Source organism: Plectropomus leopardus, chromosome 12 (genome assembly GCF_026936395.1).
Source record: "Plectropomus leopardus strain MGB_pleo_1.0 chromosome 12, ASM2693639v1, whole genome shotgun sequence".
Classification (NCBI taxonomy): domain Eukaryota; kingdom Metazoa; phylum Chordata; class Actinopteri; order Perciformes; family Serranidae; genus Plectropomus; species Plectropomus leopardus.
In genome coordinates, this window is record NC_142187.1 from 2,997,501 (window position 1) to 3,025,181 (window position 27,681).

General features: G+C 39.3%; 1 protein-coding gene and 3 non-coding genes across 8 annotated transcripts in view; 2 read left to right on the forward strand and 2 right to left on the reverse strand.

Annotated features, from left to right (window-relative positions):
• The first annotated feature begins 3,068 nt into the window (after window positions 1–3,068).
• On the forward strand, window positions 3,069–3,141 carry trnak-cuu (transfer RNA lysine (anticodon CUU)). Its single transcript has one exon. It is a non-coding gene; the product is annotated as a tRNA-Lys (tRNA).
• Window positions 3,142–3,543: 402 nt separating this feature from the next.
• Window positions 3,544–3,616, reverse strand: trnav-aac (transfer RNA valine (anticodon AAC)). Its single transcript has one exon. It is a non-coding gene; the product is annotated as a tRNA-Val (tRNA).
• A 210-nt stretch (window positions 3,617–3,826) lies between these two features.
• On the forward strand, window positions 3,827–3,898 carry trnag-ucc (transfer RNA glycine (anticodon UCC)). Its single transcript has one exon. It is a non-coding gene; the product is annotated as a tRNA-Gly (tRNA).
• Window positions 3,899–8,882: 4,984 nt separating this feature from the next.
• depdc5 (DEP domain containing 5, GATOR1 subcomplex subunit) overlaps window positions 8,883–27,681 on the reverse strand; it is a 34,973-nt gene continuing 16,174 nt past the window's right edge. For 2 of the 5 annotated variants that reach the window (XM_088085142.1, XM_088085140.1), the window contains exons 27-43: window positions 26,978–27,138; window positions 25,431–25,551; window positions 24,320–24,487; window positions 23,214–23,436; window positions 22,546–22,682; window positions 21,617–21,713; window positions 21,256–21,318; window positions 19,120–19,238; window positions 17,970–18,050; window positions 16,643–16,775; window positions 15,159–15,258; window positions 14,693–14,932; window positions 12,109–12,278; window positions 10,243–10,414; window positions 10,097–10,157; window positions 9,458–9,540; window positions 8,883–9,375 (exon numbers count right to left, since the gene is read on the reverse strand). In XM_088085142.1, the coding sequence (XP_087941268.1) occupies window positions 9,077–9,375; window positions 9,458–9,540; window positions 10,097–10,157; window positions 10,243–10,414; window positions 12,109–12,278; window positions 14,693–14,932; window positions 15,159–15,258; window positions 16,643–16,775; window positions 17,970–18,050; window positions 19,120–19,238; window positions 21,256–21,318; window positions 21,617–21,713; window positions 22,546–22,682; window positions 23,214–23,436; window positions 24,320–24,487; window positions 25,431–25,551; window positions 26,978–27,138 (2,428 nt within the window). In that variant the 3' untranslated portion in view covers window positions 8,883–9,076. The remainder of the gene's footprint in view (window positions 9,376–9,457; window positions 9,541–10,096; window positions 10,158–10,242; window positions 10,415–12,108; window positions 12,279–14,692; window positions 14,933–15,158; window positions 15,259–16,642; window positions 16,776–17,969; window positions 18,051–19,119; window positions 19,239–21,255; window positions 21,319–21,616; window positions 21,714–22,545; window positions 22,683–23,213; window positions 23,437–24,319; window positions 24,488–25,430; window positions 25,552–26,977; window positions 27,139–27,681) is intronic. The other 3 variants (XM_088085141.1, XM_088085144.1, XM_088085145.1) reach the window with 3 other exon arrangements.

Sequence of the window (27,681 nt, forward strand, 5' to 3'; positions counted from 1 at the left end):
AAGATGTTTTGAAACCTGTCAAATTATGAACTTCACTTTGCAATGGTAACAGGACGCCATACAGACAGACAGCAGCTACAACAAACAAACAGGGACTCCCATGACGAAACACAAGCCATGTGAAGCATCAAGAAACAACAGAACGACAGTATAAAACAATAGCACAGCAACAACATATAGCATTTTAGCACGACACACACTAAGTATAACATGCTGACATGCAGAGCAGCAATAGAAACAAGAAACAGCATGAGACAGAAGCAGAGATCAAATTCAAGAGTCGTAACATAGACCTTACTAAAAGATGCGGTTACAGGTTAACAATATATTTGTGTGCTCTAAAACACGGGCAGGCCATGCAACACAGAGTTAGACAGGATGAAGCTGTCTAATGTTAGTAACACAGATCCAGTTGGGATAGAAGAGCCTCTGGCAGCATGTTGAACTGAGGGGAGACAGGCAGCTGTATCTGGGACCAAATGGTGCACCATATTGATGTTTGTTTGGAATTCTGACCAGGAGCTGAAGCCTTTATGCAAATATATATGACAGTAATTTAATTAATCAGTGAAAAGGGATTTACTATCTGGCTGACACAGTGAGGATTTTAAGGCCGACATATGGTTATTTTGTTAATCAGGACTGCTGGAACACAATGATGAGCAGCCACAACAACCAAAGCCACATGTCAAATATACCAGTGTAATATTTTCTGTATGTGTGCTTTCTGTATTGAGTCTTAAAAGAAAAAATTTAAATGCTATGACTTTAATGATGCTTCCGAAAGTAAACTGTAGTGTGTGCAGAGGCGCTTCCCGAGGTCAAACCAAGATCCTCTGATGGACGTGAGGATGGACGCTGCCATGTCCTCTCTGAGGCCAGAGAGGACATGGCAGCTCTAGAGAAGGATTATGAGGAGGTCGCACTCAACTACGTTGATGGTGAGGGAGAGGAGGACAGAGAAGAATATTAAAGGGGCAGAAAGGTCACCAGTTTAAAAGGGACCAATATGTTCCATGCGTTCCTAAATACATTCCAAAAGTAAACATTTGTGTATTAATCAGCAGTTTGGCTGTTAAAAAGAAACCTCCTGACAATGTCAGTTTGGATGTTCAGCTAATGACAGGAGGAGCCTCGGAGGACAAGAGCAGGTTGTTATGTTGGAGCTCACTCTCAGAGGTGAAGCAGAGGAGTATTAAAGGGACATAAAGCACTAAACAGGAAACAACTGCTTCAGATAAACATCGTTCCAAACAGGAAATGTTTGTCTGGCAGATACAAGTTTGGATATTCTGACCAAGTGATTCAAAAAATGTCAGTTTGACTCTGTTTTAAATAAATTCACTGTATGTTATAGAAGTTTTCCTGTCTTTTTTTCTGCACTGCAGCGATTTGAAAAATTTCTTACTGAGCAGATTTTAATGATACAAAAAAAATCCATCACAATGTTATATTATAGGCAGTAGCCTATAAAGTAATTAAAATGACTTCAATCTTTACCAGCTGCAACATATAAGTGATGAAGAAAATAATGCATCAATCATCATAATACCTCAATGTATATTTTCTTAAAATGCCATCAACCATAATAAGTAGTTTTAGGTACTAATAAAATATTGGACACATATGATAAATGTTGACTTTCTTTATCACTTAGTCTCAAAAACTTTGAATTTAAACGCATGGACACCAAACGGCAGTGTGAGTGAATAATTGTATCTCTCTGGTTTTTAGCCATAATTTTATGCAAATATTCAGTTTTCTTCCTTTTTAATGTTTTGCCTCCAAGATTTTTAAATAGTAAAACAAAGTACAATTTTTATTTACATATAGTATGTTTAGAATGCTCAAAAAATCCTAATCTTTAAAAATAACAATGACCAGTTAACATTTATAAACACTTAATTCTATTTTTTATACTATGATCTTCACTGTGGTGCATGTGCGTAATTTCCACGGGGGAAATATCCCCCCAAATATACAAAAGAGGACAATTTGACACCGCCACAAAAAGTGTCATCCATGGATGCAAGTTCAAACTAATATATATATACAGTATATGTACACACACACACACACATAAATATCACGTCCTTGGTCTAAGTCCTTATGCTAAAGGCAGTGAGGCCAAGGTAACACATTTACACATTTCTGAAATTAAAAAAAGATTAATAATACCATACAAATAATGTTACTCCAGCATATATTTGATGAAAAAAATATATATATCAGTATGACATTTTTTACTATTTCTGAGAAGTTCTCAGAGTGCTGTAATGATAAATATGTGTAAATGATACTAACACTGTAAGAACTACTATTTTCACAGTCACAAATTTGTAGCCTAAATGTTGTTATACCAACATATTGCAAGCAATAAAACAGAACAAAGTTTGTAATTTATTTTTTTCTTTCTGTAGGAGGAACATTTCTTCGGCTCGAGACGTCACTCATTTTCACAGAATAAAATCCTTTAAGGGGATCTCCCTGGTGTGCAGGCCTCTATGTTTTTACAGTTTCTTTCTGTATAACAAATACCATGAAGGAACATGCTAACCGTTTGGTAGAGGCCTATTTAAAATAAAATGAAATAATAATAATAATACACAAATTATAAAATGGAAAAGAAAAAACAACAACATGGATTTTTGTTCTTATCGCCCCAAAGAAATATAAAAGGCAAAGATTTTTTATCAATTAATGAGGAGCTCAAAGGGTTTAAACTCTATGGAAGTTAGTACACCTCTCCGAAGTATTGTTTTCCATTTCCACACATATTTGGATGAGTGATAAGTCTAATGGCATTACTTTTGGTAGTTTGATAACACTACAGGGATGAGGCAGAGAGAGAGAGTGAGAGAGACAGGGAGAGAGAGGGACAGAGAGCGGGAGAGAGAGAGAGAGAAAGACATACAGAGAGACAGGCAGGGGTGAAGGGCCTGCAGGGGGGAGATGGGGGGTGGGGGTGAGGTGGCATAAATAAATAGATCTCCCACAGATGGATGACATTATGACAAAAACACTGCTGGGACACGTAGAAATACATGCATATTTTAAAGGCAACCATAGCCCGGCTAGCTCAGTCGGTAGAGCATGAGACTCTTAATCTCAGGGTCGTGGGTTCGAGCCCCACGTTGGGCGTCACTATTTTCTTTTACAGGCATGCACTAAACATGAGATTATGAGATTACATTCTGAACTGGCATTGCTTTAACAAACCAGGATTTAGAGCTATTTTCATCTACTTCACTTCACAGCAAGAGCAGGAACCACTGACTGGCTAACAACCTAAATGTGTTGTACTCTTTGTTAGATAAGCTCTCATTCACACCCCTCACCCGCTCCAACTCAGACATTACACAACCAACAGCATCCCCTCCCCCTTGCCCCTCACTCATGTGTGTCAGCTAGTTAAGCAACAGAAGTTCAAGGAGGGGGTGGGGGTGGTTTAAACAGCAGCAACGTGGAGCTAAACACAAATTACTTATACATGTACATAGACATACATGACACAAAAACACTGTTTCTAATACAATAATAAATTGTTTCCGCCCGGTTTCGAACCGGGGACCTTTCGCGTGTTAGGCGAACGTGATAACCACTACACTACGGAAACTCTGACAAGCATGTTCTCCATGGGAGTTTACAAAGACTAACAACAGTATGCTGAGCAGCACTGATCACAGAGTTGTCTGCACTACACAACACTTTCAACAGACACTAACTGAGCCTCACCCACAGCTCTGATTGCTATGTGGTGTCCTGAAACATGGACAGCAACACTCTGCAGCAAAATATAAAACAATGCGTACTGTGTCAACAGCATGCGTTGGTGGTATAGTGGTTAGCATAGCTGCCTTCCAAGCAGTTGACCCGGGTTCGATTCCCGGCCAACGCAAGCTTTTCATACTTTCAGATTGATTTTAATTCAATCAACAGATCTACAACCTCTTTTTATATAATTCAATATATTTCCATTCATCTGTCTTATCCCAGACCAGGTCACAGGGCATCAGGCTGAGTGAGGTACTCCTCCTTGGGACCCCCAAGGTGTTCCCAGGCCAGATGAGATTCATAATCCCTCCGGCATGTTCTGGGTCTGCCTCGGGTTCTCCTATCAGTCGGACATGCCGAGAAAACTTCTCAGAGGAAGCAACCTCAGCTGGCCCATTTGGATGCAAAGGAGCAGCAGCTCTACTCTGAGCTCACTCCAGATGTCTGAGCTCCTCACCCTATCTGTAAGGCTGAGCCCAGACACCCTCCAGAGGAAACTCATTTCGGCTGCTGGTATCTGCGATCTCATTCTTCCGGGCTCTACCCAAAGCTCATGACCATAGGTAAGGCTCAGAAAATAGATGGAATGGTAAATTGAGAGCTTTGCCTTCTAACTCAGCTCCCTCTTCGTGATAGCCCGACTCAACGCCTGCATCACTGCTGAGGCCACGCCAAACCACCTGTCCATCTCACATTCTTTTTTGCCTTCACTCGAGAACAAAACACAGAGATACTTGAACTCCATCCCTCCAAGAATCGGCACCTTAATGTGGTGGGGGGGTTTGCATGTCCCTTTGACCCTGGAAGCTCTGTTGTCAAGGGCAAGTAGCTCCTGGTAGGGTTTCTCAAGGGAGGGGCAAGACTGAGAGTGATTCAATAAACCCTGGTCAATCTGCCAGAATACCTCACCCAGTATGAGGACCCTGCCTGTCCAGCCATGCACGTGCTACATCACTAATGGCACAAAATACTGTATATTGCTACATCTGCATCTGTAAATTCAGAGTAGTAGTAGTAATAGCAGTATTAACAGTAGCAGTAATAGCAGGAGCAATTACAATGTCATTACTGGTAATTGTAGCACTAATGTTACTATTGACAAAAACAGTCTAGCAATAACAGTACTATGTATTATTTTTTCGATCAATCAATTAATCTATCGTTTATTTTTTTTACTGATCTAACTATTAGTTTTTATTACTTGATTAATATAACAACAAATTTACCAAAAATACTTGTCTTACACTGCAGGGCATTATTCCCCAACAAAAATAGCCCAGTCTTAACTGATAATCTGTGTTTTACAGTCTGATATGAAGTCTCTCCAAAATAAAATTAATGCAAGAGCTTGTTCCACTCAAGTAAAAGGAATGTAGTGCAATCTACATTTAGCAATCCAACAGCAAAATAGATAAATAATGTAAAATTCAAGTCACTTTTAGGAGGAGTAACAAAACAGTTACTCTTTGTTACATTAACAAACCTCAAATCTAGCAGCCCAACAAAACATCTTACAGTAAAATTTGTGCAATTTGAATAACACTATAACTTTCTCTAACATAAATAATTATAACCAGTACATTCTTTCTGCATCAAAATGGACCAGCCTTAACTGGGCCTTCAGGCATACAGCTGCCTGCTGATATGAGTGCTGTATTTTCATATTTATAAGCACATATTTCACTTATTTATGAAGTTGTGCAAGCTCTTACACAGCAAACAACCCCATCCTAAAGATGTTTCAAAATAAAATGCATTGTATCAGCAACTGATGGCATTCTGTCCACAGAGACACAGTCAGATAGTTTTTGTTTTGAAAGGGAAGCAAGGAAGTTGAGGTAAAACAAACATCTTTGTATTTGCGTCGACGAACGTTATGTGAATCGACGTATTCACGTAATACATTACGCCCAAGCCCTAGTGACAGTATAACAGTATTACAAACAAAGTGCCTGTGCAATTGCAACAATGCACTTGACAGCATGCATACACACACACAGAACCTCACAATTACTTGTCACTAGTATAATAATGCCTCCCTGTAAAAGCCGGTTCATTACCTTCCCAAATTTCAGCCCCCTAGTGCAAAAACTGTGACCATCAAAGGATTGTGAAATTTGTTTTTACCGATCAACTCAGCAACCGACTGAACAACATACTGAGCAACCAACAGAGCTAATGACAGAAAGATCTGTAGAGCAATAAATTAGAGACAGCAAAACAGAACAAACTGGATATACAGCACAATGTGGCAATGTAGCCAAAAAACAGAGATATGGCAAAATCTATAAATATGGGGGTGTGTGTGTGTGAGAGAGAGAGAGAGAAAGCGAGAGAGCGACAGAGGTTTGGGGGTGGGGCTGTGGTAGTAAGCCGGCAACAAAGTCAACTATCAATGGAGAAAGCACATAACACAGACAGCAGAGCTGCAGCATCAGAGGAGCAGGAATGCCGCCCCCAGAGCAAGTTGAGTGAACAAAACTACAGCACAAAAACCCAGTCCTTAATTTCATCCTGGTTGATGGTTGATACCAAAGGTGGGCAACACCCAGAGCCTAAGGAGGGAGTCTGCCCAACCTGATGACCAATCTGCATCAGCAATTTAGGTTATGTTATGTTTTCTGATAATTTCTTTATGACTGAGGAAGAGAAAAAAGTTGATAACATGGATAACATGGTTGATAAAAATGTATATTTAAAACCAAAAAAGGCTAAATATTATTTTGGATGGTAAAATTATATGCTTGACCAGTGGAGTTTTTCCTTCTACCAGTATCCTGGGCCAGTGAGTCAAACAGTTAAATTCAGACACCGCTCTGAGACCACATTGGAACATACATAGCAAAGATAAACCTCAGAGGGATTACTCACGCTTTAGATGCTTGCTTCTGGTTGGAGTACTCTTGAACTGTCATTCCTGTCTGGGTTCAGCCAAAATATGCTTACTTCAGGGAGAAAAAAACACATTAATGTTAGTGTCCTGTTTAAGACAGTGTTACCCACCATTTATAATCAATAACACAATTAATGCCTTTTATTAGCAATTGCATTAATGGACTGTGCACTTATTAAAAGTGCCTTAAAAAGTGGGAAAGATGGCGCCCCTGTGTTTGGCCTGACGTCTCCCTCTCCTGGGTGTGTTGTTGTTTTTCCTGTACCTATTACTTGTTACATGGAGCGTGTCACTGCTGCAAGTGCATGATCGCCTGACCCTTCTCAACATCCGCGAGTCGTTGCAAAAACTGCCTATTCGTGGCTTTGATGGGCATTTCCTGGTGTTCATGCCACCATTTCTACTGCGTCCTTTTCTGCATCTTTTCTGAAAGGCTTTTAAATCAGTAAATATTTGATATTTATGATTAGGACTCATGTTAGTTAAAAAAAGTCAATGAAAATAGAAAAATCAGTTTTAATGTTTTTGAAGCTTGATTTTGAAAGGCGCATTTTGTGCGCAGAGCGATGCTTATGTGTGTGACATACAAGCTGGTGCTAAGAGGAAAATATATATATATATATATATATATATATATATACAAGCACACACACAAACCTGACTCATTCTAGTCAGTAATAACATAGTGTCACACCAGACAAATTCAAGCACTGCATAGAGCTGGCGCTCCCCTGAGGCTGTGTCCGCGGATTCGACTCCAGCCTGCGGCCCTTTGCGTCATGTCATCCCCTCCCTCTCTCCGTCTTTCACGCTTAGCTTGTCTCAGTGTTAATATCGTTGTCCTGAACTATTACAAATTCCAACCACAGTCAAAATTAATCATTCACCTGGTTGTGCGAGTCTGTATATAAATGTTTTTTCCTCAAGAAAGTCAAAATAATTCCTATCCCTCCTCCTCCTCAAGTATTTATACTTAGGTAACATTTTTGCATCAAAGTGCTGCATTATGGAAAATGTTACACACCGTCGTTCAGCTTGAATGCCGCAGTTACCTTAACTGCTAGGCTCCTCTAGTGCACTAGATTAACCTCTTACAGGGCTCCTCGACATGGCTCGCGACCATTAGCTTGCTAGCCTAAAGTGAGGTAACATTACCTGTTCTCTTCAGCCCAAGTTCCAAATTCAGCAGACGTCCCGAACTCAAACAAACGAGCGGAAATTATTCTTAACATTCCTAACTGCAAAATTCTACTAAATTAAACCGTCCAGACCCACTTTGAACGGAGTGAGTTTCGCTGATTTTCTCCACGCGTGCGTCGCGTTAGCTCACTGTGCACCTCACTCGCGCGCTCCCATCATGCCTCGCGGCAGCGAAACATGCCACATGCTCCGAGGTGCATTCATGTTCCGGCGGTGTGATATTATGACACCGGTGCAACATTATTGCAAATTGCTAAATATGTTTTGTAACAACAAAGTACTGATTTTTAATCACGTACTGTCCTTACAGTCAGGTGTGAATTTACCTGCCTCCTGTAACAGATTTTTTTAAGTTACCCACTGTCACCGGTGATGTGTTTATTTCATGCTCTCAGGCGACGTCAGGTAATTTCTGACTTTTTGGTAGATTCCCAGGAAAACCATCCAACGCTCTAAATGCTACCTTAAGTGCCACTTCTATACATTTTTATTGTTTTCTGTTATATTTCTATGAAGGCAATGATGATAAGCAAAATAATTTAGACATTGTAGACCAAAAGCGTCGAGAACGTCACTCTGATGACATGTTCAGGTAAAATGGGACAGCTAGGAAGGTAAAATCTGACAACCATGCTGGTTTGTTCTTTTTTGTGATAATTTTGGCTGTGTTCACACATGCGGCATACATTTTGGCAACATTGTGGCTTTTGTTTAATCTTAGAATTTACAGAAAAGTTGTAAAAACTTACAAACTTTTTGATCATATCAAACAGTTTCCCCCCTAGCTTATTTTCAGGTTATTTCCTTGTCATCATTTACTGTGTTTTGCAGTTTGCAGGACATTTTCCTGTGTTTTTGAAAGAAATCAAAGCAATTTTTCAGGTTTCAGAAGTTTAAATGCTCCTGAATGCAGTGCAAGAAAATAGCTTCACTGGTTGAAAAAATACTTTCCAATAAATTCAACTATAATTTATACTGCGTAAACAAACAAAGAACAGAATGAAACATTGAGGCATGAGTTTGATATTTTATCCTTTGAGAAAATCAAGCATTTTAATACTGTAAACATCCAAAGAGATGACTCTTCTCTGGGTCAGTTAGTGCAGCAGGTCTGTCGGAGTCACAGTGTCTGACTCTGAGTCCAACGTGGAGCTGGATAAATAAAGATTCAAACAGTGTTCATGGTGTCCATGTGGTTTTCTCGTGCTGTCAGGGAGCGCTAGCGTTCATCTTTTCCTGGCAGCTGTCCCACAGGTTCAGCAGTCTGTTGTCCTTGTTGGCGCAGAAGTCGGCGAAGTCTCTGAGCAGGCGGTCGGCAAGCCTCTCGTCTCCCAGCACGCCCGTCCTCCAGGCCTTGGTCAGCATGGTGTTGTAGGCCCAGTAGTACCCGACGCGCTCCTCGCCACCGAACGGCCCCTGGCTGTTTGAGGTGGTGGAGTTCCTGCGCCTGCGCTGCTGCCCGCTTGAGTACTTCCTCTTGGAGTACGGCAGCTGCAGGAACACGGTGCCTGACAGGACAGGAGCAGAGTGAAGCTTTTCGCCTTCAGAGAGACAGAAGCTTGTGTGTTTTTGTGTGGCAGTGAGACGTACCTGTTACGTGGATGTACTGGGGCTTGTTCTCGGAGGGGAAATTAAATGCAGAAGCAGAAAACTTGTCGTGCACAAAGCCGAATCTGGTAGACAGAGCACAATATTTACAGAAAAAAAATTGATGAGGACCTTTTACAACACTGCTTGCACACAGACAAATATTATAACACTGGAAATCAAAAAAATCCAGTGTCTTTGTGGTTGAGTGACCTCATGCAATTCATCCAGTTAGAGGAGATAAAATACTCACTTAGAGGCTCTAAAGACACATTCTTCTCCATCTGGGACCCAGTATTGTCATATGGTAAGGTAAACTTAAAGCTCTGCCCGATTCCACCTGATTTCTAGCTTTTTTAAAACTTATTTTCAAGTAATTTTCTTGTACTTTTTTACTAATTTGTTGTAAATTTGGGGGTAACTTCTTATAAGTTGCCTTATTCCCATTTTTAAAAGAAATCAAGCAAATTTGATCTGCTTTCAAAGGGTTGACAATGCAATGACATTTCTAAAACTTTCAATGTTTTTTTTTACTTATTCCATGACTTATAGGCCTAAAAATGTGAATGTGAAATTCCTCGACTTTTCCAAGATTTCCAAGACTCTGGGGAACCCTGTTTATGATAAAATGTTAAGAACAACCTGTAGAGGATGGCCTCCTGGAAGAGCTGCATCCTGTCCCAGTACGTCTCTGGTTCGAAGCCTGTTGGAGGAATGAAGGTGGACAGATGTGAGACACACGGCGTTAACTGGATCACAGCGGCCTGTCAGTCAGCCTGCTTCTGTACCTTCAAACAGGTTGTCGCTGCCGTTCTTCAGCAGACACTGGATGTTCAAAGGGATGAAGAGCTGGGCTCTCAAAGGATCTCCGTACAGGTAAGACGTCAGCGCAAAAGGAACCTCCAGAACAGGGACCAACAGGAAGCCACAGGACGCTGCCTTCCTGTGCCACCCTTGAACCTGAAAGAAAGTTACTGGTTAAAAATTGTCAGTGAGGTGTCCTTTTTTTTGGCATGGACAAGCTGAGGTAATCTCAACCTGTGTCCGAGCGGATATAGTCATTGTCAGCGTCTGCAGCAGCACAAGTTAGAGACAAACACACACAGCTCAGAGCATCAAATCGCTTAACTATTCAGCCATTAACTAACTACAAACTTGCAAATCCCATCTATTAACATTTTGGTAAAAACAACCCTTCAGAGAGCACACCATAAATTGATAAAATATTGATGCACAACTCATTAATAATAATAATAATAATAATAGAAATAAAATGGGACAACTAGGAAGGTAAAATGAGACAATCTTGGGTTTTTTTTTGCTGCTGTTTTGCACATTTTACACGCTTTTCATTCTTTATTTTTTGATCATTTTGGCTGTGTTCATGCATATGGCAAAAATTTTGGTAAGATTGTTTATTTTTATTTATTCTTGGAATCTCCAGCTCAACTCCTACAATAAGTCTAAATTACACTGTGGAAAGTAAATTGTTACATTCATACTGTTAAATGCAAAAAACATACCAAAGCAACCCATTCAAACTGACATTTTTGATCCCACAGCCATCAATGCATAAAAACATGCACTGTATTATTTCTGGGTGTCATTCTGGGCTTTGGCCTTGGAATTTGTCATTTTTACTATTTTCCACCTGATTATGTTACTTTTACCTTATTTGGCATACGGAGAAAATACACGCTATTTCCACTAGGTGCACTGTCACAATCGCTAGTCATTGACATATCCCAGGCTGTGATAATCAAAAATGCTTTGCATGTAATATACTGAAAATAATTAATTTTTGGTGTTTTTTGTAATCTAAAAACATGGTGTCATCATGACAGGTCCCCAAAAAATGTCTATAAATATGTAAAAATGTCTTAAATATCAGCTTTAGAATTTGGATTTTCCGTCAATTTCAGCATGAGGGTACACTAAAAAACCCACCCTAGAATTAATGTAATCACAACAGTAATGTAAGAGGGACATCACCTGAGCACTAAAATCAGTTGGGTCCAAAACTTTCTTAAAGGACATTGGAGCTGGTAAAAAATCGTGTTGTTTTTGCTCTTTTTGTTTTTGCTCAGCTGTTATAGCTGCTGTTTGGTCAATTAGAAAAAACAGGACTTCGATATGACATTAATAAACAGATTTCACAGCCATTACGTCTAAAAGAAAAATTGTCACAAGGTGACTTTAGTTCAACTTATATTGTTTTCAGTGAGCTGCCTGTCCATTTCTTGGGCAACATAATCAGGCTATTTTAACCACTGTTCTGTTTAACTATAACACAAGTAACTGAGCTCCATTATGTCATTTTCTACAGAAATGACCTATTTTGTATTCAAGAGTGCAATTTTTGCCAAAAGGTGACAAGTTTGCACTCGTTAAAAGTCAAGGGATATCATCTGAGTCAATGATGTGTCCATTTAGGTTATAGCATTGCAACACTAAATCAGTGAAGTGCTATTTTAAAGCCTGAGAAGTTAATCAGACCAGCAGATCAAAATCCAGGGTAGTGTTTTATCCTTTCATCTTTTGAAAAAACTTTGGGAAGAATCTGAATGCTGCTGCACTATTCAAGAAATTATGGATGCCAATAGCTCCCGTTGACAATTAAGCACACACATGCAAAAAAAAATGTATCTAGTTACCATCTCAAAGAGCACTGCAGCAGTGACGGCCATCCAGTGCAGCTTGATCTCAAAGGCAGAGTTGAGGGAGAAGTTGCCATGGTAGTAACAGCTGCACCACTCGGTTCGGTCGCTGCGGTTGTTGACGTCCACGTCCAGAGTGACCGTCTTCTGCTCCGGGACTGTGGCAGCTGGGGGGCATACAGTGGTGGAGAGACAGGAAGATGGGAGGCGAAGGAAGCAAAAGAAGGAGAGATGGATGGCATGATGGGCAGGCGGAGGGAGTGAGAGCAGGTGGTGAGTGCAAAGTGAGACTGAACTTCCTCCAGTCCCACATGACGTTAAAACAGCATTAATGTGGCGTTATTACAGCTCAAAGAGAGGTTTCCTGGTAAATAAGAGCAGCTAGAACTACAAATAAGATTAGAATGTAGTCTGTGTCAAATGAATGATTTCAGCATCACATTAAGACTATTCCAGGAAACCAGTCTAAGCTGTCAGAGTGCAAACTGGGAAAGCATTAATCTTGCAAAGTTGTTGCTGTAAAGATGGAAGCATTTTGAAATCTGCGGAGATCAAATGGAGCTTTGAGTGGTCGCATGAAGCAAGAGTCAAGTAGGCACTGTCACAATGCGCTGTGATAGTGCCGTATATCAAAAAGCCAGGAGCAGAGCGACAGGTGAGGACAATACACACCACAGCACTACTGACCCACAGCCACTAACACCACAGCATGCACTGAAAACACCACACCACCTACTGCTGCTCCGGGATCACAATAACCACACAGCGTGCACTGATTGGATGGTGGGGATGAGAAAATTTGATCAGTGGTGTAGGAACTTCGCACAGAGGCGGAGCTACTGTGGACGGATCAAACTACAGCTAGAGGACACACTGGTCATGCACTACACACTGGAGAAGACAGATGCAGATCTACATACAGTCCACTGTCAGGAGAGCTGAGGCCAGCATGTCTGTCGGACAGCAGGGACATGATGATGGAGGACAGATGTGATGTCATGACATGTTACATGGGGGCAGTTCTGAGGTGATGGTCAGAATCCTGCTTTGTGAGTTGGAAACCGATGACATTATTTGAACTATGTAACATATGAATTTTTGAGTAATGGCCAAAAACATGTTTTGTGAGGTCACAGTGACCTTTGACCACCAAATTCTAATCAGTTCATCCTTAAGTCCAAGTGGATGTTTGTGCTTAATTTGAAGAAATTCCCTCAAGGCCTTCTTGATATATAGTGTTCATGAGAATGTGCCAAACAGATGGATGTATTGACAACTGGAAAAAATAAAGTCTCAGGTTTAAGAAACACTGACTGAGTTTTATGACCAAATTTGTCGAAAAAATCTGACGAAATTTGTCTGTGACAATATGCAGTTTCCAGTACAGATTTGCGCAAAACAATAGTTTTGAAATGTCGAAGGTACAAATGTCAAATTGTAAGATGACTGTGTTTCCACTTAGTGATGTTCTGCGACTTTTCTGGCAACAACATTCCAAGAAGCATGGTGATAGATGTTCAAAACATAAGCAGCTTTATTTCTATTGTAGCCACCACACTAGCCGTAATTATTTCCAATCCAAGGCCATGTAGGCACGTTATGGGAGCGATAATGGAAAGGCGAGCCCATTATACGTGTCCATGTATGAGAGATTTCTGGGAGGTGATAGTCCACGATTTCACAGAGGAATTGTGGATTCAAATTCAACTTTTGAAGAGTTACATGATGCAATAACAGCTCTTGTAGCTCCTGCTGCATCATGAGGGAGCCAGTTCCTACTGACAAGCACATAGTCATAGCATCATGTGACCTAGAAAAGCCAAAAAAAGTGTTTCCATTGCAGTTTTGTAAAATATGGCTTTTTTAAATGGCCTGAAATACCACCTCATGCGAACATAAAAACTGGGAGTTTTTTCGGAATTGATGTGTTTCCTCTAGGAGTATTTTATAATTGCAATTACAATTTGCACAGTTTGAGGGTCAATGGAAACCAGCCTAATCAAATGGTCTGAAGAGTCATGTTTAGTGTAAAGCCGGCATTATTTGTCTTAACTAATTTTGTCAGCCATGTAGACTTTATTTCATCTAATCCATGTATTTAAGGCTAACATGAACAGCTAATGATAAAAATAAAATTGGAAACAGCATTTAGTCTAAAAAGCCTTTCAAATAGGAATTTATCATTTTAACTGGTTAAAATTTCCAACAAAAAACAAAGAGCATTAGCTGGATGTGGATGAATGTTGAATGGAAGCTTACAGGCTCAGTGGAGGGTGCTCAGTGTCTTCCTGGGTCATGTGAGGGGTAGATATTGTGCAGGTTTGCTGCACTGCTGTAATGTCTGCATGAATAATCATCAGCAGCAGAAAAGCCAATTGGGAATTCTGTTTGTATTTTTGGTTTCTTTGACACCACCTGACCAGGAGTCCTGAGACCGCAGCCCTCTCTGTGCCCCGTGTGACATGTGAACACTGGCAGCTCTCTTAAGTGGACTTATGTATGATGTGCATCAGACTGGATGAGGAGGAGACTGTGGCTCCTCAGCAGTGCAGGCTGGGCCTGAAGACCGGGCTGGGTGTACCTAGCAGTGCGGCAGCCTGGCTGCGTCCCCCAAAGCTGCGGCTGAAGGAGCTGTGCCTACTTGCGTAGGAGGCGGGCCGGCTGGGCAGCCAGGGCAGGAGGAATGCCGGGAGGTCGCAGGGTCGCCGCTCCTCTAGCACAAAGGCCACCTCAAACCACTTCCTTTGGAACAGAGCAAAGTCCTCCAGAGCTGCGGGAGACCAGCCGCCGGCTGCTGTGGAGGGAAGCTGGGAGGTCGGGCCTGCAGAGGACAGGACGAAGAATATCATGACAACACCCACTGGAAACATCTACATGAGAAATATATTTTTCTAATTACCTGACATGAATTATAAATATATACAAGTACAACCATGTGCAAAACTATATATATATATATACACACATATATATAAAAATAGATAGATAGACAGATAGAGAGAGAAAGACAAAAAAGAAGCCTGAGAGTGCATTTTAAATCTATTCACCGTCCTTCTCTCCGACTATCCTGTAGAAGTAGAACCCGTAGACGAAGGTGCGCATGGCATCTCCAGAGGCGTGGGCCACCACACCTTCATCGAGCATTTTCTAGACAAACAGACAGAAACAGAGCACTGCTGAACAGATACAGCGGTCTCTTCTTAGAGGGACACTTCAACCCCAAAAATGAATATATACTGTAAAACGTCAATGACTGGCCCGAGTTACTATTTGCTTTTATCATTGAAGTCAACAGGCTTATATTTGGGACAGGCAGCAATAATGGGCTTTTATTCCTATCACACAAAACTGTTTGCTCAGCAAAGATGGAAATACAATTAAAAAAAAAAAAAATTCACCCTTGGAAAACTAGGCAAATTATTATTTAAAAAAAAAACATGGGAAGAAGGTAATGAGCATCAAAAGATGAAATGATTCAGAAGTTAGAAAGAAATCTGCCCAAAAAACTAAAAATAAATAAATAAATGAAAAAAAAAGAAAAGGTAAAACAAAAAAAACATATTTATTTACAAATTGAGAAATGACCTGAAAATGCATAAAAATGCAACAAAAAAAAACCCAAAACAATTCCATAATATAATTTTAAATATATAATTATGAATATAGTTCACCGGACATTTTTCCTTCGCTTAAAAAAAATAGTCCTCTACATCTACTAATCTTTTTTTTTTTTTTTTTGACGTTTCTCTTGTTTACTATGCCAGTAATATGGTCTTCTTTGGTGCTCATGGTTTCAGTAAAATTAACTGAATGCCAAAAGTTTAAACATTTATATTTGTATTATAAGCAGCTAACTAACATTATCTCCAGCAGGTAGCCAACAACCCGGTTTTATACATCAAAAGAGCCTCTATAAAAATGAACTGCGTGGTAACCAGGCCGAGGTATTTGTAAATATGTGCAAACACACTGGGCTTATAAAAGGGACTGGACGTCTTATTGGGACTAGTTTTTTATTTGAAGTTTTACAGTACTTTCCCTCTTACGAGTGTGGAAAAGATGTAAATGATTATTGTAGTGGAGCAGCTGTGTGAAGAAAGTTTGGACAAAAAAGTATTTGAGTCAATAATAATATTTGTGGTAGTAGTAATAATACAAACTAACAAAAGGACAGTCAGTGAAAAGAAAAAAAATATTTCGACAAACAACACATTTTTTGAAAAAGAAAGAAATGAACAAAGAAACCAGTAGTGTGAACAAGTCCAGAGGTGTGTCTATGTGTGTGTGAGTGTGTTTCCATTTGTCTGTCTGCCTGTAAAGTGTATATCATTGCCTTTGCTGTATGTGTGTGTGCATATATGTAAATGTACATCATAGATTTTGGGGTTTGTTGCGACATTAGCTTAGAGATATCAGACGTAGAGATGTCTGCCTTCTCTCCAATATAATGGATTTAAATGGCAATTATGTCTCCCTTACATCTTTTCTTTTCCACCAATGCAAAGCAAAATTTGAGACACACAACGTTTACCTGCATGATATCCACAGCCATCCCCTGCGTGGCCACACCCTCCACGTTGTTGACCAGCCAATGAACGACCTCTGCGCTGATAAAGCAGTTGAGCGGCAGGCCTTTCTGCTCAGGGAGCAGCTGCACACCTGTCCTATAATAACACAGAACCCAGTAAAACCCAAGAACCTGTTTTCATTTGATTCAGATGAGATAACAAGGAAAACTAAAAGTACATGCTTAATATATTAACATTTTTGCAAATTAAAAAAAAAAAGAAAGAAAAAACATTGGTTACATATCTGCACACTGGTTATCGTAGCCACATGGAAAATTCTGATGAAACTAGTTTTCGTTAACCCTTAGGGCCTGCTTTAATCACACATACTCGTATCACTGCTCACAAAATACGCTTTTCAAAATCAACCTTTAAAAAATATAATACATTAATATTATTTTCTTCTTTCACTGAGATAATTTTTAAACATCAGCCCTAATCATGAATATCATATAATCATTTATTTTATCCCTTTAAAAGCCAGGTTTTTGTCATGATGCCACTATGTTTTTGAATGGAAAAAAACAACACAAAAATGAATATACTACATGCTAAGTAAATTTTGTTTAGCTGATCACAGTCTGGAATATGTCAATGATTAGCAGCAACATTGATTGTGTTTTAGTTAGATTTAGTTTACAAAATGTATTTTAGACTTATTGTAAGAGCAGAGCTGGAAATTCCAAGATTAAACAAAAATACACAATCTTGCCAAAATATATGCCATATGCATGAACACAGCCAAAATGATCAAAAAATTAAGAATGAAAAGTGCGCTGTAACTTTCCATGACAAAAAAGAGTGAGTTTTAACATATCAAGATCCATATCAAGGTGGTAGTCACACATGTGCAAGTTACAAACAAGTCTCAAGTCTCCTTGACCTTAACCTTTGACCACCAAAATCGAATCAGCTCATCGTTGAGTCCAAGTGGACGTTTGTGCAAAATTTGAAGCAATACCTTCAAAGTGTTCTTGAGATGTTGCATTCACAAGAATACATGCTTATGAACAACACAAAAACATAATGCCTCCAGCCTCGGCTGCCGCCAGCATTGATCCATGAAAGTGCAAAAATTTCATTTAAAAAAATCAAGTCCTTTAGAGTCATCTGTCTCAAGTCCACATCAAATCTCAAGTCATAAATACCAAGTCAAAGTTATGTCGAGTCTTCTCTCAGTGTTAGTCAAGCAAGTCTTAAGCCCTCAAATGTGCGACCCAAGTCTGACTTGAGTCAAGTCATGTGACTCAAGTCCCCCACCTCTGCCAAAAAACACACAACAAGTCTTACGTGGGATGTTTGATGGCATCCAGGATCTCCAGGAGCGTTGAGGAGGAGGACAGAGAAAGGGCTCCCGCTGCACACTGCCCGCTGTCAACACATCACTGATCAGTGCCGAAGCTCAGGTTATTCTTTAAGCAGATTTTCATTTATCATCACGTTGACAGCAGTTCTCACTAATTCTCAGTTAAAGTGTAATTACTGGAGCATTTAATGGAGTGAAACATTTAAAGAGATAATTCAGATGTTTTTGAAACAGTGAAATGGTGTTGCGGTGTTGGTGGGGTACTTATCTATAGACCGTGTGTCACAAAGAGCAGATGTCTCTTACACTCTGAGGTTTAAAGCACGAATATGAGATTGAACAATTTCCCTAAAATAAATGATAATGGTTTTATTGTGAGGGCTCTGATTGTTTTTGGCTTTCTGGACTCTGACAACACACAAGTATAACTGAAAATGTGTTTATTAATGTAGCAGGTTTATTTGTTATTATAACAGGTGTGTGTCTTCCCTCATTGGGATTTGATTCTTTTATTGGAGTGTGACCTTTTTTTCTTCTTTGGAATTTGATCTGTTTTTTTAGGTATGTTTTTTGTATGTATTGGAGATTACTTCTGTTCTCCCTTAACCTTAGTTTAACCATTTAAAACCTGAGCAACATGGTTTGATTTTTTTTTTTTTTTCAAAAACATGGTGAGAAGGCAATGAGCAACTTAACAGCACATAGCCAAACAAAAGCAAGAAATTAGTAAAAAGTTACAAAAATATTACTTGGAAAAAAAGCAAAAAAACAAAACAAAAAAACCCCCACAACAAAACAAAAGTAAAAAGCAAAAGACACACAAAAATGACCTGCACCTACCAGTGCTAATTGTTTACCATTACTATATTTCTATTTTATATTTTTATATACTTTATATACTACTTGCTTTATGCTGGCATCTGAGCGACTGTAACAAATCACAATTTCCCCCCGAGGATCAATAGTTTTTCTGATTCTGATTCTAATTTTAGAACATTTTGACCTGACGAAGATTCAGGTAGGATGGAAAGGTTGTCTTCAATTAGCTTGTGTGTGATGGAGTGAGGGTGAAGGCGTTCCCTTTCCCTCTACAAGTGTTTTTGCATCTGTGCAGCTCACAGAGTCAGAGATTACCTGGTGTCTGCGGTGCAACTGCTGCTGGCTGCAGTCTCTGCTGCAGGCTGCACTGCTGCTCCAGCTGTCACTGCTGGCTGCACTCCTTTCTCTGCAGCCTCGTTGGCTTCAGCAGGTAACTGCACAGTTTAAAGAACTTCAGTCAATTCACTGTTGCATTTAATATGTTGGATGTGCTTCCCCGATTACCAAACAGCACACTTTCTCACTCACATCTCCCAGTATTCAGAGATGCAGATGTTTGTTTGTCCAGTGCTGAAACACCTGACAGAGTTCTGCTGCTGTACAGTGGAGGTGAATTCTATTTCTGTTTCTGGTAATAAGCTATACATACAGTTTTCCTCTAGCTTTAAAAAAATTATTTTCTCAATCTGCTAATTTCTTCCAATTTGTGGAGCATTTCCTACCAAGTTGCTAAATGCCCTTTCCCCCCCAATTTAAAGTTATTTTTAGGTTGAACTACTTGTAAAAAGCACCTGAAAGCAGCAAGAGAGAAGTAATGTCACTCCAGGTTGACACTGTGAGCGCCACAAACAAAATCTGATTCACTTCCACTGTATAGTGGAGGCAGAAACCTCAGAGACAGATATCTCAAAGCCTGGAGGAATGACAACAGCAGAGGAAAGTGAAGACAGTATGTTTGATTCTTTCTGTTTCGAAACTCAGTGCTGATGTCATGCACAGAAAAAGGAGCGGGCCTAAAAAGTTGATCTCGGTCCAGTTGTGATGCAGTACGTGTTAGTTACACCAGGATCACACCTACATGGAACTCTCTCTGGAAGTGGAGAGCACTGATTTCAGGATTTCAGCTGCTTACAGTGTATCAGTATACAGCAGCTCTGTATACTGATGGCAGCAGAGACGTTGCTGGTTATTAAGATGTCCGACATCAAACATCTCATGGTGTCCCTGAGGGGAACGATCTTTGACTAAATATTTTTGTATATTATTTTAGTTTAATTCAGCTGTTTATCATTTCCAAGATATAATGGTTATACCTATTCTTGTGTGATTCAAACAACATCCAGGCCTTGCTCTACATGCTGAACAATCGATTTTCAGCTTCCTCCCAAAGAGCTCTTTCTGAAAGAAATTGAATTTTTACCCTTAACTTCAATTTTTTTTTCCTTACCATAACCTTTTGAAACCTGAGCGAACTGCCTTGATTTCTTTCAAATACATGGGAAAATGGCAATCAGCAAAAAAAGAAAAACTGAACCAAAAATTACGGTAACCTAGTAAAAAATTACAGAAGACAATTACACAAAAAAAAGAAAAAAAAAGAAAGGACATAAAGGAAAAATAAAATTCAAAATGGCAAACAAGACTTGGTGCTTAAAATATAGAATTATGTAACATAACTTAAAATATGTATTTATGATAATTACAAATATATATTTCTTACCAAGCTGTTTTCTTTTTGTCCTTAGACATTTTTCCTATCTTTTCAAAAAAAAGACAAAATCTAAAATCTAATCTAAAAATTAAATCTAACTTCTTGTGGAACATTTCTTATCAAGTTGCTTATTGCCTTTTTTCACCCCAGGTTTTTGAAAGAAATCGCACCAATCAGCTCTGAGTTCAAAGAATTAAATACTTGAGAAGAGCATCTGAAAGCAGCGCAAGAGCTGTGATGTCGCTCCAGGTTTCATGGGGTTAACCAATCAATCACTAACTGCTGCTATCACCATCAAGATCTAACCTTTTCATGATGTACACCTTTTTTTCAGTGCATTACATTTGCAATTTATGTGGTCAAATTAGGAGAACTAACCTCACTGAACGGGTTTGAAGTCTAAATGTTTGAGCTGTAGGGAACTGCTGACAGCTTGAATCGTCACAACGAAACTTTGGAATAAATGTGATTCCGGTGTGAGAGCTGTAAGTGTCACTACTGTACCTACCTGCAGGCACTACAGCACTGGCACAAAGTTGAAACACAATAAGAGTGAAAACTGGAATCTGATGAGGCACTGCAAGTTCAAACATCATGCAACTCCAACATAAAATGTTTCTGCACGCCACGCAGTAAATGCAGCGCAAGTTAGAGGAGCTACAAACACATGTGGACACACACAAACACACACACACACACACAACAAAGCTTGAACGATGCCAAGGGACCTCATTACTGACCTGAGAGTGATAGATGTAGGAGGAGCGAGGGCTACGTATAAAATCCAAAATAAAGGCAGCGTCCTGTCAGCACACAGGAAGAACATAACCCAGAATCAGACACCCAAAGCCCAGCAGCAGAAACACAGCAGAGCAGAGCAGGTCGGGGCCGGGGAGGGGGCAGATGGAAGCAGAAGCCCCAAACCAAAGCAAAGAACCATTTTATCCAACAATTTTCATGGTGATTAAAACACATTTCAATGTGTCAGCAGCAGCTAAATGCCTAAAGCAAAACATGTATTGTGATACACATACACACACACACACACACACACACACACACACACACACACACACACACACACACAGTACAGCTGCTCACCTTGCGGGGACTGTCTACATATGTTGAAGCTGTGGCGACACTTGCAGGGTCACTGACGGCTGTTGAGGGCTTTGCCTGCTGCTGCTCCTCCAGAGTCCTGATAGGAAGCAGAAAGAATGCAGTTAACCCTTAGGGCACCGCTTTAATACTACTCAAAATTGTATCACTCTACGCACAAAATGTGCCTTTCAAAATCAATTATACATTATATTTATTATACATTAGCATTGTTTTCTGCTTTAATTGAGTTCAATTTTAACCAACATCAGTCCTAATCATAAAAATCAAATAGTCATTCATTTTCAGAACTTCAACCACTTAAATGCCAGGTTGTTGTCATGATGCCACTATGTTTTTAGATGAAAAAAGAAGAATTATTATCAATATACTACATGCAAAGTTTTTTGTTGTTTTTTTTATTATCGCAGCCTGGGATATGTCAATGATTAGCAGCATCACTGATGGGATGGTGAGTGACAGTGCACCTGATGGAAATAGCATGTTTTTTCTTCATATGCCAACTATATTAAAAAAAAACGTGAGAAAAAAGTAAAAATGACAAATTCCAAGGCAAAAGCCCAGAATGACACCCAGATATAATTCAGTGTATGTTTTATGCTTTGATGGCTGCGGGATCAAAAATTGACATTTCAATGGAGTATTTTCAATCCTCAATACTATGAATGTAACAAATTTGTTTCCACGGTGTATTTTAGACTTATTGTAGGGGCTGAGCTGGAATTCCAAGATTAAACAAAAATACACAATCTTGCCAAAATATATTCCATATACATGAACACAGGAAAAATGATCAATAAATGAAGAATGAAAAGTGCCTAAAATGCACCAAACAGTCCCTGAGGGTTAAAGTGAGATTCATGGCTCAGACGCAAACAATATGCTGGCCTGCAGTCCCTGGAGACACCCACTTCTGGTTCTGCTCCATCTCCAGTAAGGCTGATAAAGCTGATGTGCCTTTCTTTCCCTGTGGGGGCACCACGGGCTCAGTGGGATACGGAGGGAGAGGACTGGTAACCTGCAGTCCCTTCATTGGTGTGCCCTTCTGCTACGTGAAAAAAAAAGTGTCCATTTAATGGCAGTAAATACAGATGTCAACAGAGCAAATGTTAAGAGATGTTGGTACATATGTTGCAAAATATCTTCTGTTTGTATGTAATTTTATATATTTTATCATTAGGTTGTTATTAGTGTTGCATTCAAATGTTAATGTTGAAGGTGATCAAAGTGGTCCAATTTTTTTTACTACAATGCAACATATTTTAATATGCAAAGTAACTACTGCTAGATTCATGTTGTGGAGTAAACTAACAATATTTCTATCTGCTGTTTAAAAGTAGTGGAGTAGACATATGAAGTAGCAAAAATTAAAAAATCAAAAAAGCAAGAGAGAGGTCAAAAAATGCAAAGCACAACTTCAAGATGAAGTTGTCAAAAATTGAAAAAAATGATTTCACTATGAGTGTTAGGTTCATAAAATATGAAAATATGTGTAGCCTGAAATAAAGCTGTGACATCTACAGGAAACTGTAAGGAAATATTTCATGTAAAAACATGTAGTGTAAATTAACAGCCTCACTCTGATGATCCTGTCAGAGCGATGGCGACGCCGGATGCGGTTGAGGCCTTCAAGGAAGCGGATGAAGCCATCCAGCAGGACCCAGTCCCCGCTGCCACCCATCCCAGCACCTGCTCCCTCCCCGTACACGTCCCAGTGCCCCTCCCCGTCTGCCACCCGCCGAGCTCCTCCAGCCGGCAGCAGCAGGAAGCGAGTCCTCCAGAACTTCAGAGAGTCGATCAAACTGTGGAGGACAGGAAAGCCACAGCAATCATATATATATATATATATATATATCATGGACATATTTCAAAAAAGTAATTCTTCTGCCTGTTGTGTTTATGAGCTTTGAGGTTATGTGGAAGCTACAAAGATAGGCTGTATTTTAATGCTAAGAGCATTTAACCAAGAGGCTGGTAGCTGTTTCCAGTTTATTTATATTTTAAATATATTATTTTATTTTTTATATATATTGTATTTTTTATTTAATCTAGGTCACTCTGCATGGTCAACAGTTAACATTGATCCCATATCACACTTAAAATTAGATCACAAATTGAAGTGACTGAAGTGAATTAATAAAAAAGATGCTGACCACTGACTAAACATTGACTATTGTCACCATGTTTATGCATTTATGACATCAAGTCAGCAACTCATGTTATAAAATAATGTTGTTATCGATGTTAGTATACTCACCTGGCATGCTTTACAGTTCAAAGTTTGCTTGCTTGCTTGCTGCAGCTAACAGATGCAGATACTAAAATGTGCAACTACTAAAAGTAGTGTTGACACTGTTTGCACCATTTCTGCTGAAACATTACGCAAACATCACAACTCAGCAACTTGGGTATCATCCAAGTTTCCCGATTTCTCACTCCTACTTTCAACTCTGGAGGGCCGTTCATGTGCTCGTTACTAGTAAATACAGTAAATACGATGTTTCCCAGGAGCACGTGAAGGCAGCATATTAGTGTAAACTCACTCAAACTCATATCTCAACAGTAGATCACACATTAGGCTTTGATTTGATCCCAAACAAAACATAAATACACACATTTGAGCTCTGAAATCAGTAAGAGCTAAAAATAGATATAATGTGTATGTGTTTGAGTATTTGTGTGAACCTGAAGTCCTCAGAGCCAGCAGAGCAGATGTACTGGTCCAGGTAGTTCCACTTGTACTCCTCCAGTCTCTCGTGGCCAAACTCCACCCAACAGGAGACAAACTGAGCATCAGAGTGCGGAGGACACAGACTATAGCTGTACTGGATTTGCGCTGACTCGTATGGATACCTAAAACACACACAAGCACGCACGCACGCACGCACGCACGCACGCACGCACACACACACACACACAAACAGAGAGGAAGCCCGTCTTTAATCCTCTGTCATTATGGAATAGGATTCCCTTTTTTTGTTGTATTTCTTTCTGCATTTTTTTCCCTTTTTTAACCCTTAGGGCCCGCTTTAATATTTTACACACTCGCATCACTCTGCCCACAAAATTGACTTTAACAAAAATGATGCCTTACTGTCATTTTCTAATTTCACTGAATTATAATTTCTTTTACCAGCATCAGTCCTAATCATAACCATCAAGTATTCATTAATTTTCAGAATTTTAACCCTTTAAATGCCAGGTTTTTGTCATGATGCCACTATGTTTTTAGATGAAAAAAAAAACACAAAAAATAATTATTTTCAATATAGCATGTTTTTTTCCATACGCCAAATATGGTAAAAAATGACACTATCAGGTAGAAAATTGTAAAAATGACAAATTCCAAGGCAAAAGCCCAGAATGACACCCAGAAATAATAAAAAGCATGTTTTTTATGCATTGATGGCTGTGGGATCAAAAATGTCAGTTTGAATGGGTTCCAGTAGAGCATTTTTTGCACTTACCAGTCTGAATGTGACAGCTTTGTTTCCACAGTGTATTTTAGACTTATTGTACGAGCTGACCTGGTAATCCCAAAATTAAACTAAAATGCACAATTTTGCCAAAATGTATGCCATATGCATGAACACAGCCAAAATGATCAAAAAATGAAGAATGAAATGCCTCTAAAATGCACCAATTGAAATGCAGTGAGAACACTTCCCTGAAACATACGAGTCAGAAATCAGTAGATAAAATATGCTGGTTTTTCTTTCATCTTTTATCCATTTGAAAGGCTCAACATGACAAGTAAAGAGTTCTTCATATGTTTGGGGATGCTGGGTATACTCACTTGGGCAGGTAACGAGTGACAGTGATGATCTTGTCTTTGAGGCAAACTTTATGGAAGGTGCGGCCCATACTAAGCCAGTAAACTGTCTCCTCCTCCTCTGCTCGACGCAAAGACACCAAACCTGAAAACCAGAGAAGAAGAGGGTACATGCAGTCACCCTGGCTCTGTTAATGTTTTCTAACATATTTTTAAAATACTCAGAGACTATTGTTTTTCTATGAGTTATCACAAAAACACTTTTAAGTTGTTATTTATTTTGGTAGTAAAGCTTTTTTTTATATCCAATGAATATCCAATATCAAGTTACCTTTAATTGGACTTCCTGCAAAAAGTCCTATTTAAAAATCAAATAATGTTTGGTTACAGTCTGATAAAGAATACACTGGACAACCTAAAGATGTCAAGGGTTTTAAATAGATATACCTACAAAACTGATATGATATGAAACAGTCAGAATGTTTATATGATGTTAGAAAAATTAAAATTATTGTGTCAGTCTGACTAAAACTGAACTTTTAAAATATATGTAAACATGTTAGTGCAACTGAAATTGGACTATATCGAATTTCTCATAATTGGACTAACACACCCAAATAATTGGAAGTCGAGCTATTCCGTCATGTAAACAGCTCAGTCAGACTTAAACTGGAATTGGCATTCTGCGTGTGTTCCTGGTCACCATCCTCCCTCTGTGGTTGGGATAGACTGTTTGTTATTTATAAGGGGGAAGGGATGCTGTGAAACTGGTCAGGCATTTTAAAAAAATGTACGAACTGAGAAGAGACCTGTTTTTCATTTTCGCTTAGGCAAGGGGTATTCAACTTGTAAATTCAGTATTTTATATTTATATAAAATTATATATATTTATTTTAAACAAAAACATTACACCACAAATAAATAAAGTACAGTCCCACAACATCAGCATGAAAGCTAAGTGATGTCCTCTTGTGAACGGGGCCGCAGCAAAACACATTTTAGCCACTTACAAAAAAAAATCAGTACCAAAGTGTTCACTATATTTGAAACTTGTCTCCTCTTTAGCTTCCACAGCAGCTGATGGAGGCAGGGGAAGAGCAGCAGCTCTGCCTTTTATGGAGTAAAATTTTTGATATAGCGGCTTTGAATACCCGTCGGTAAGGGCTGTTTAAGCAGTGAAAATGTTTTACATATAGCATAGGCTACACATACTGATATTAATATTTTTAGGGGGCTTAAAACTAACCAGTGAAGGCAGAGTTTGCTTTCGCTGTGTGATTATTTGTGCATGACGCAGCGGTTTTCTACCCCAAAGTTATTGTAAATAAACAGTCATGATGGTGATTCAGACTATATCACAGACTGTATAAATAATATAGCTGTATAGCAGCTAGCTGAAAGAGGGCATATCTCCACATACCAAAGTGGAGTCAGAGAGACTTCCATCAATAAGTGGATTCTTCCCCGGTGCTTGTATACTGGGACAAGGACAGTAGTCCAATGAAATGGCCTAATTGAGCTGTAACTGTAGTGCCACTAAACTGTGCATGTAAACGCACTGAGTGATTTACCTCTGGAGTAAAGAGGGCTGCTGCCGAGCGGAGTGGCCACAGCCGGCTGTGGTTTCCTGTTATTGGGCTGGACGATAATCTGGTAGCCCTGCATCAACCTCTGACAGATAAACTCCTCAAACACCTGTGATGCACTCATCACCGGCGCTTCATCTTCCCGTCTGAGAGAGAGACAGAAGCATGAAAACAGATGAATAAACAGTCTGAGCCTTTTACTTGCTAAATGCTGCTCAGAAGAACCCATATTGACTTTATTCATGTAATCCTTTTGATTTAAAAAGGTAGTCTTGTTGAGACTAGAATATCTTTTTTAATAGAGAACTTTGTACAAAAATAACAGTTCAAACATAGATAGATGCACATAATACATATTTTCACTTAATAAAAGCCATTACAAATGCAACTGCAAATTAATTTTCTTCACTCAAGTACATAAGTACAACTTTTTAAAATGGAAAAAGAGAATGCAGTTTTTGGAGCTCATTCCATTTGTGTGTAACAGTATTCAAAGCCATGTTTTCCAAGTTCAGTGTGGACATGAGGTGCAGCTAATGTTAAGATGTCCCGACACCTGACAATGTAAGTACTGTGTTTAATGAAACAAGGAGCAGAGGTAAGTAGGCAGTTTGTTCAGTAGAGCTTTAAAAATAAAAATACAATGCTGGTCCCTTCTGTTTGTTAAAGAGGAGCGTTTCACCTTCACA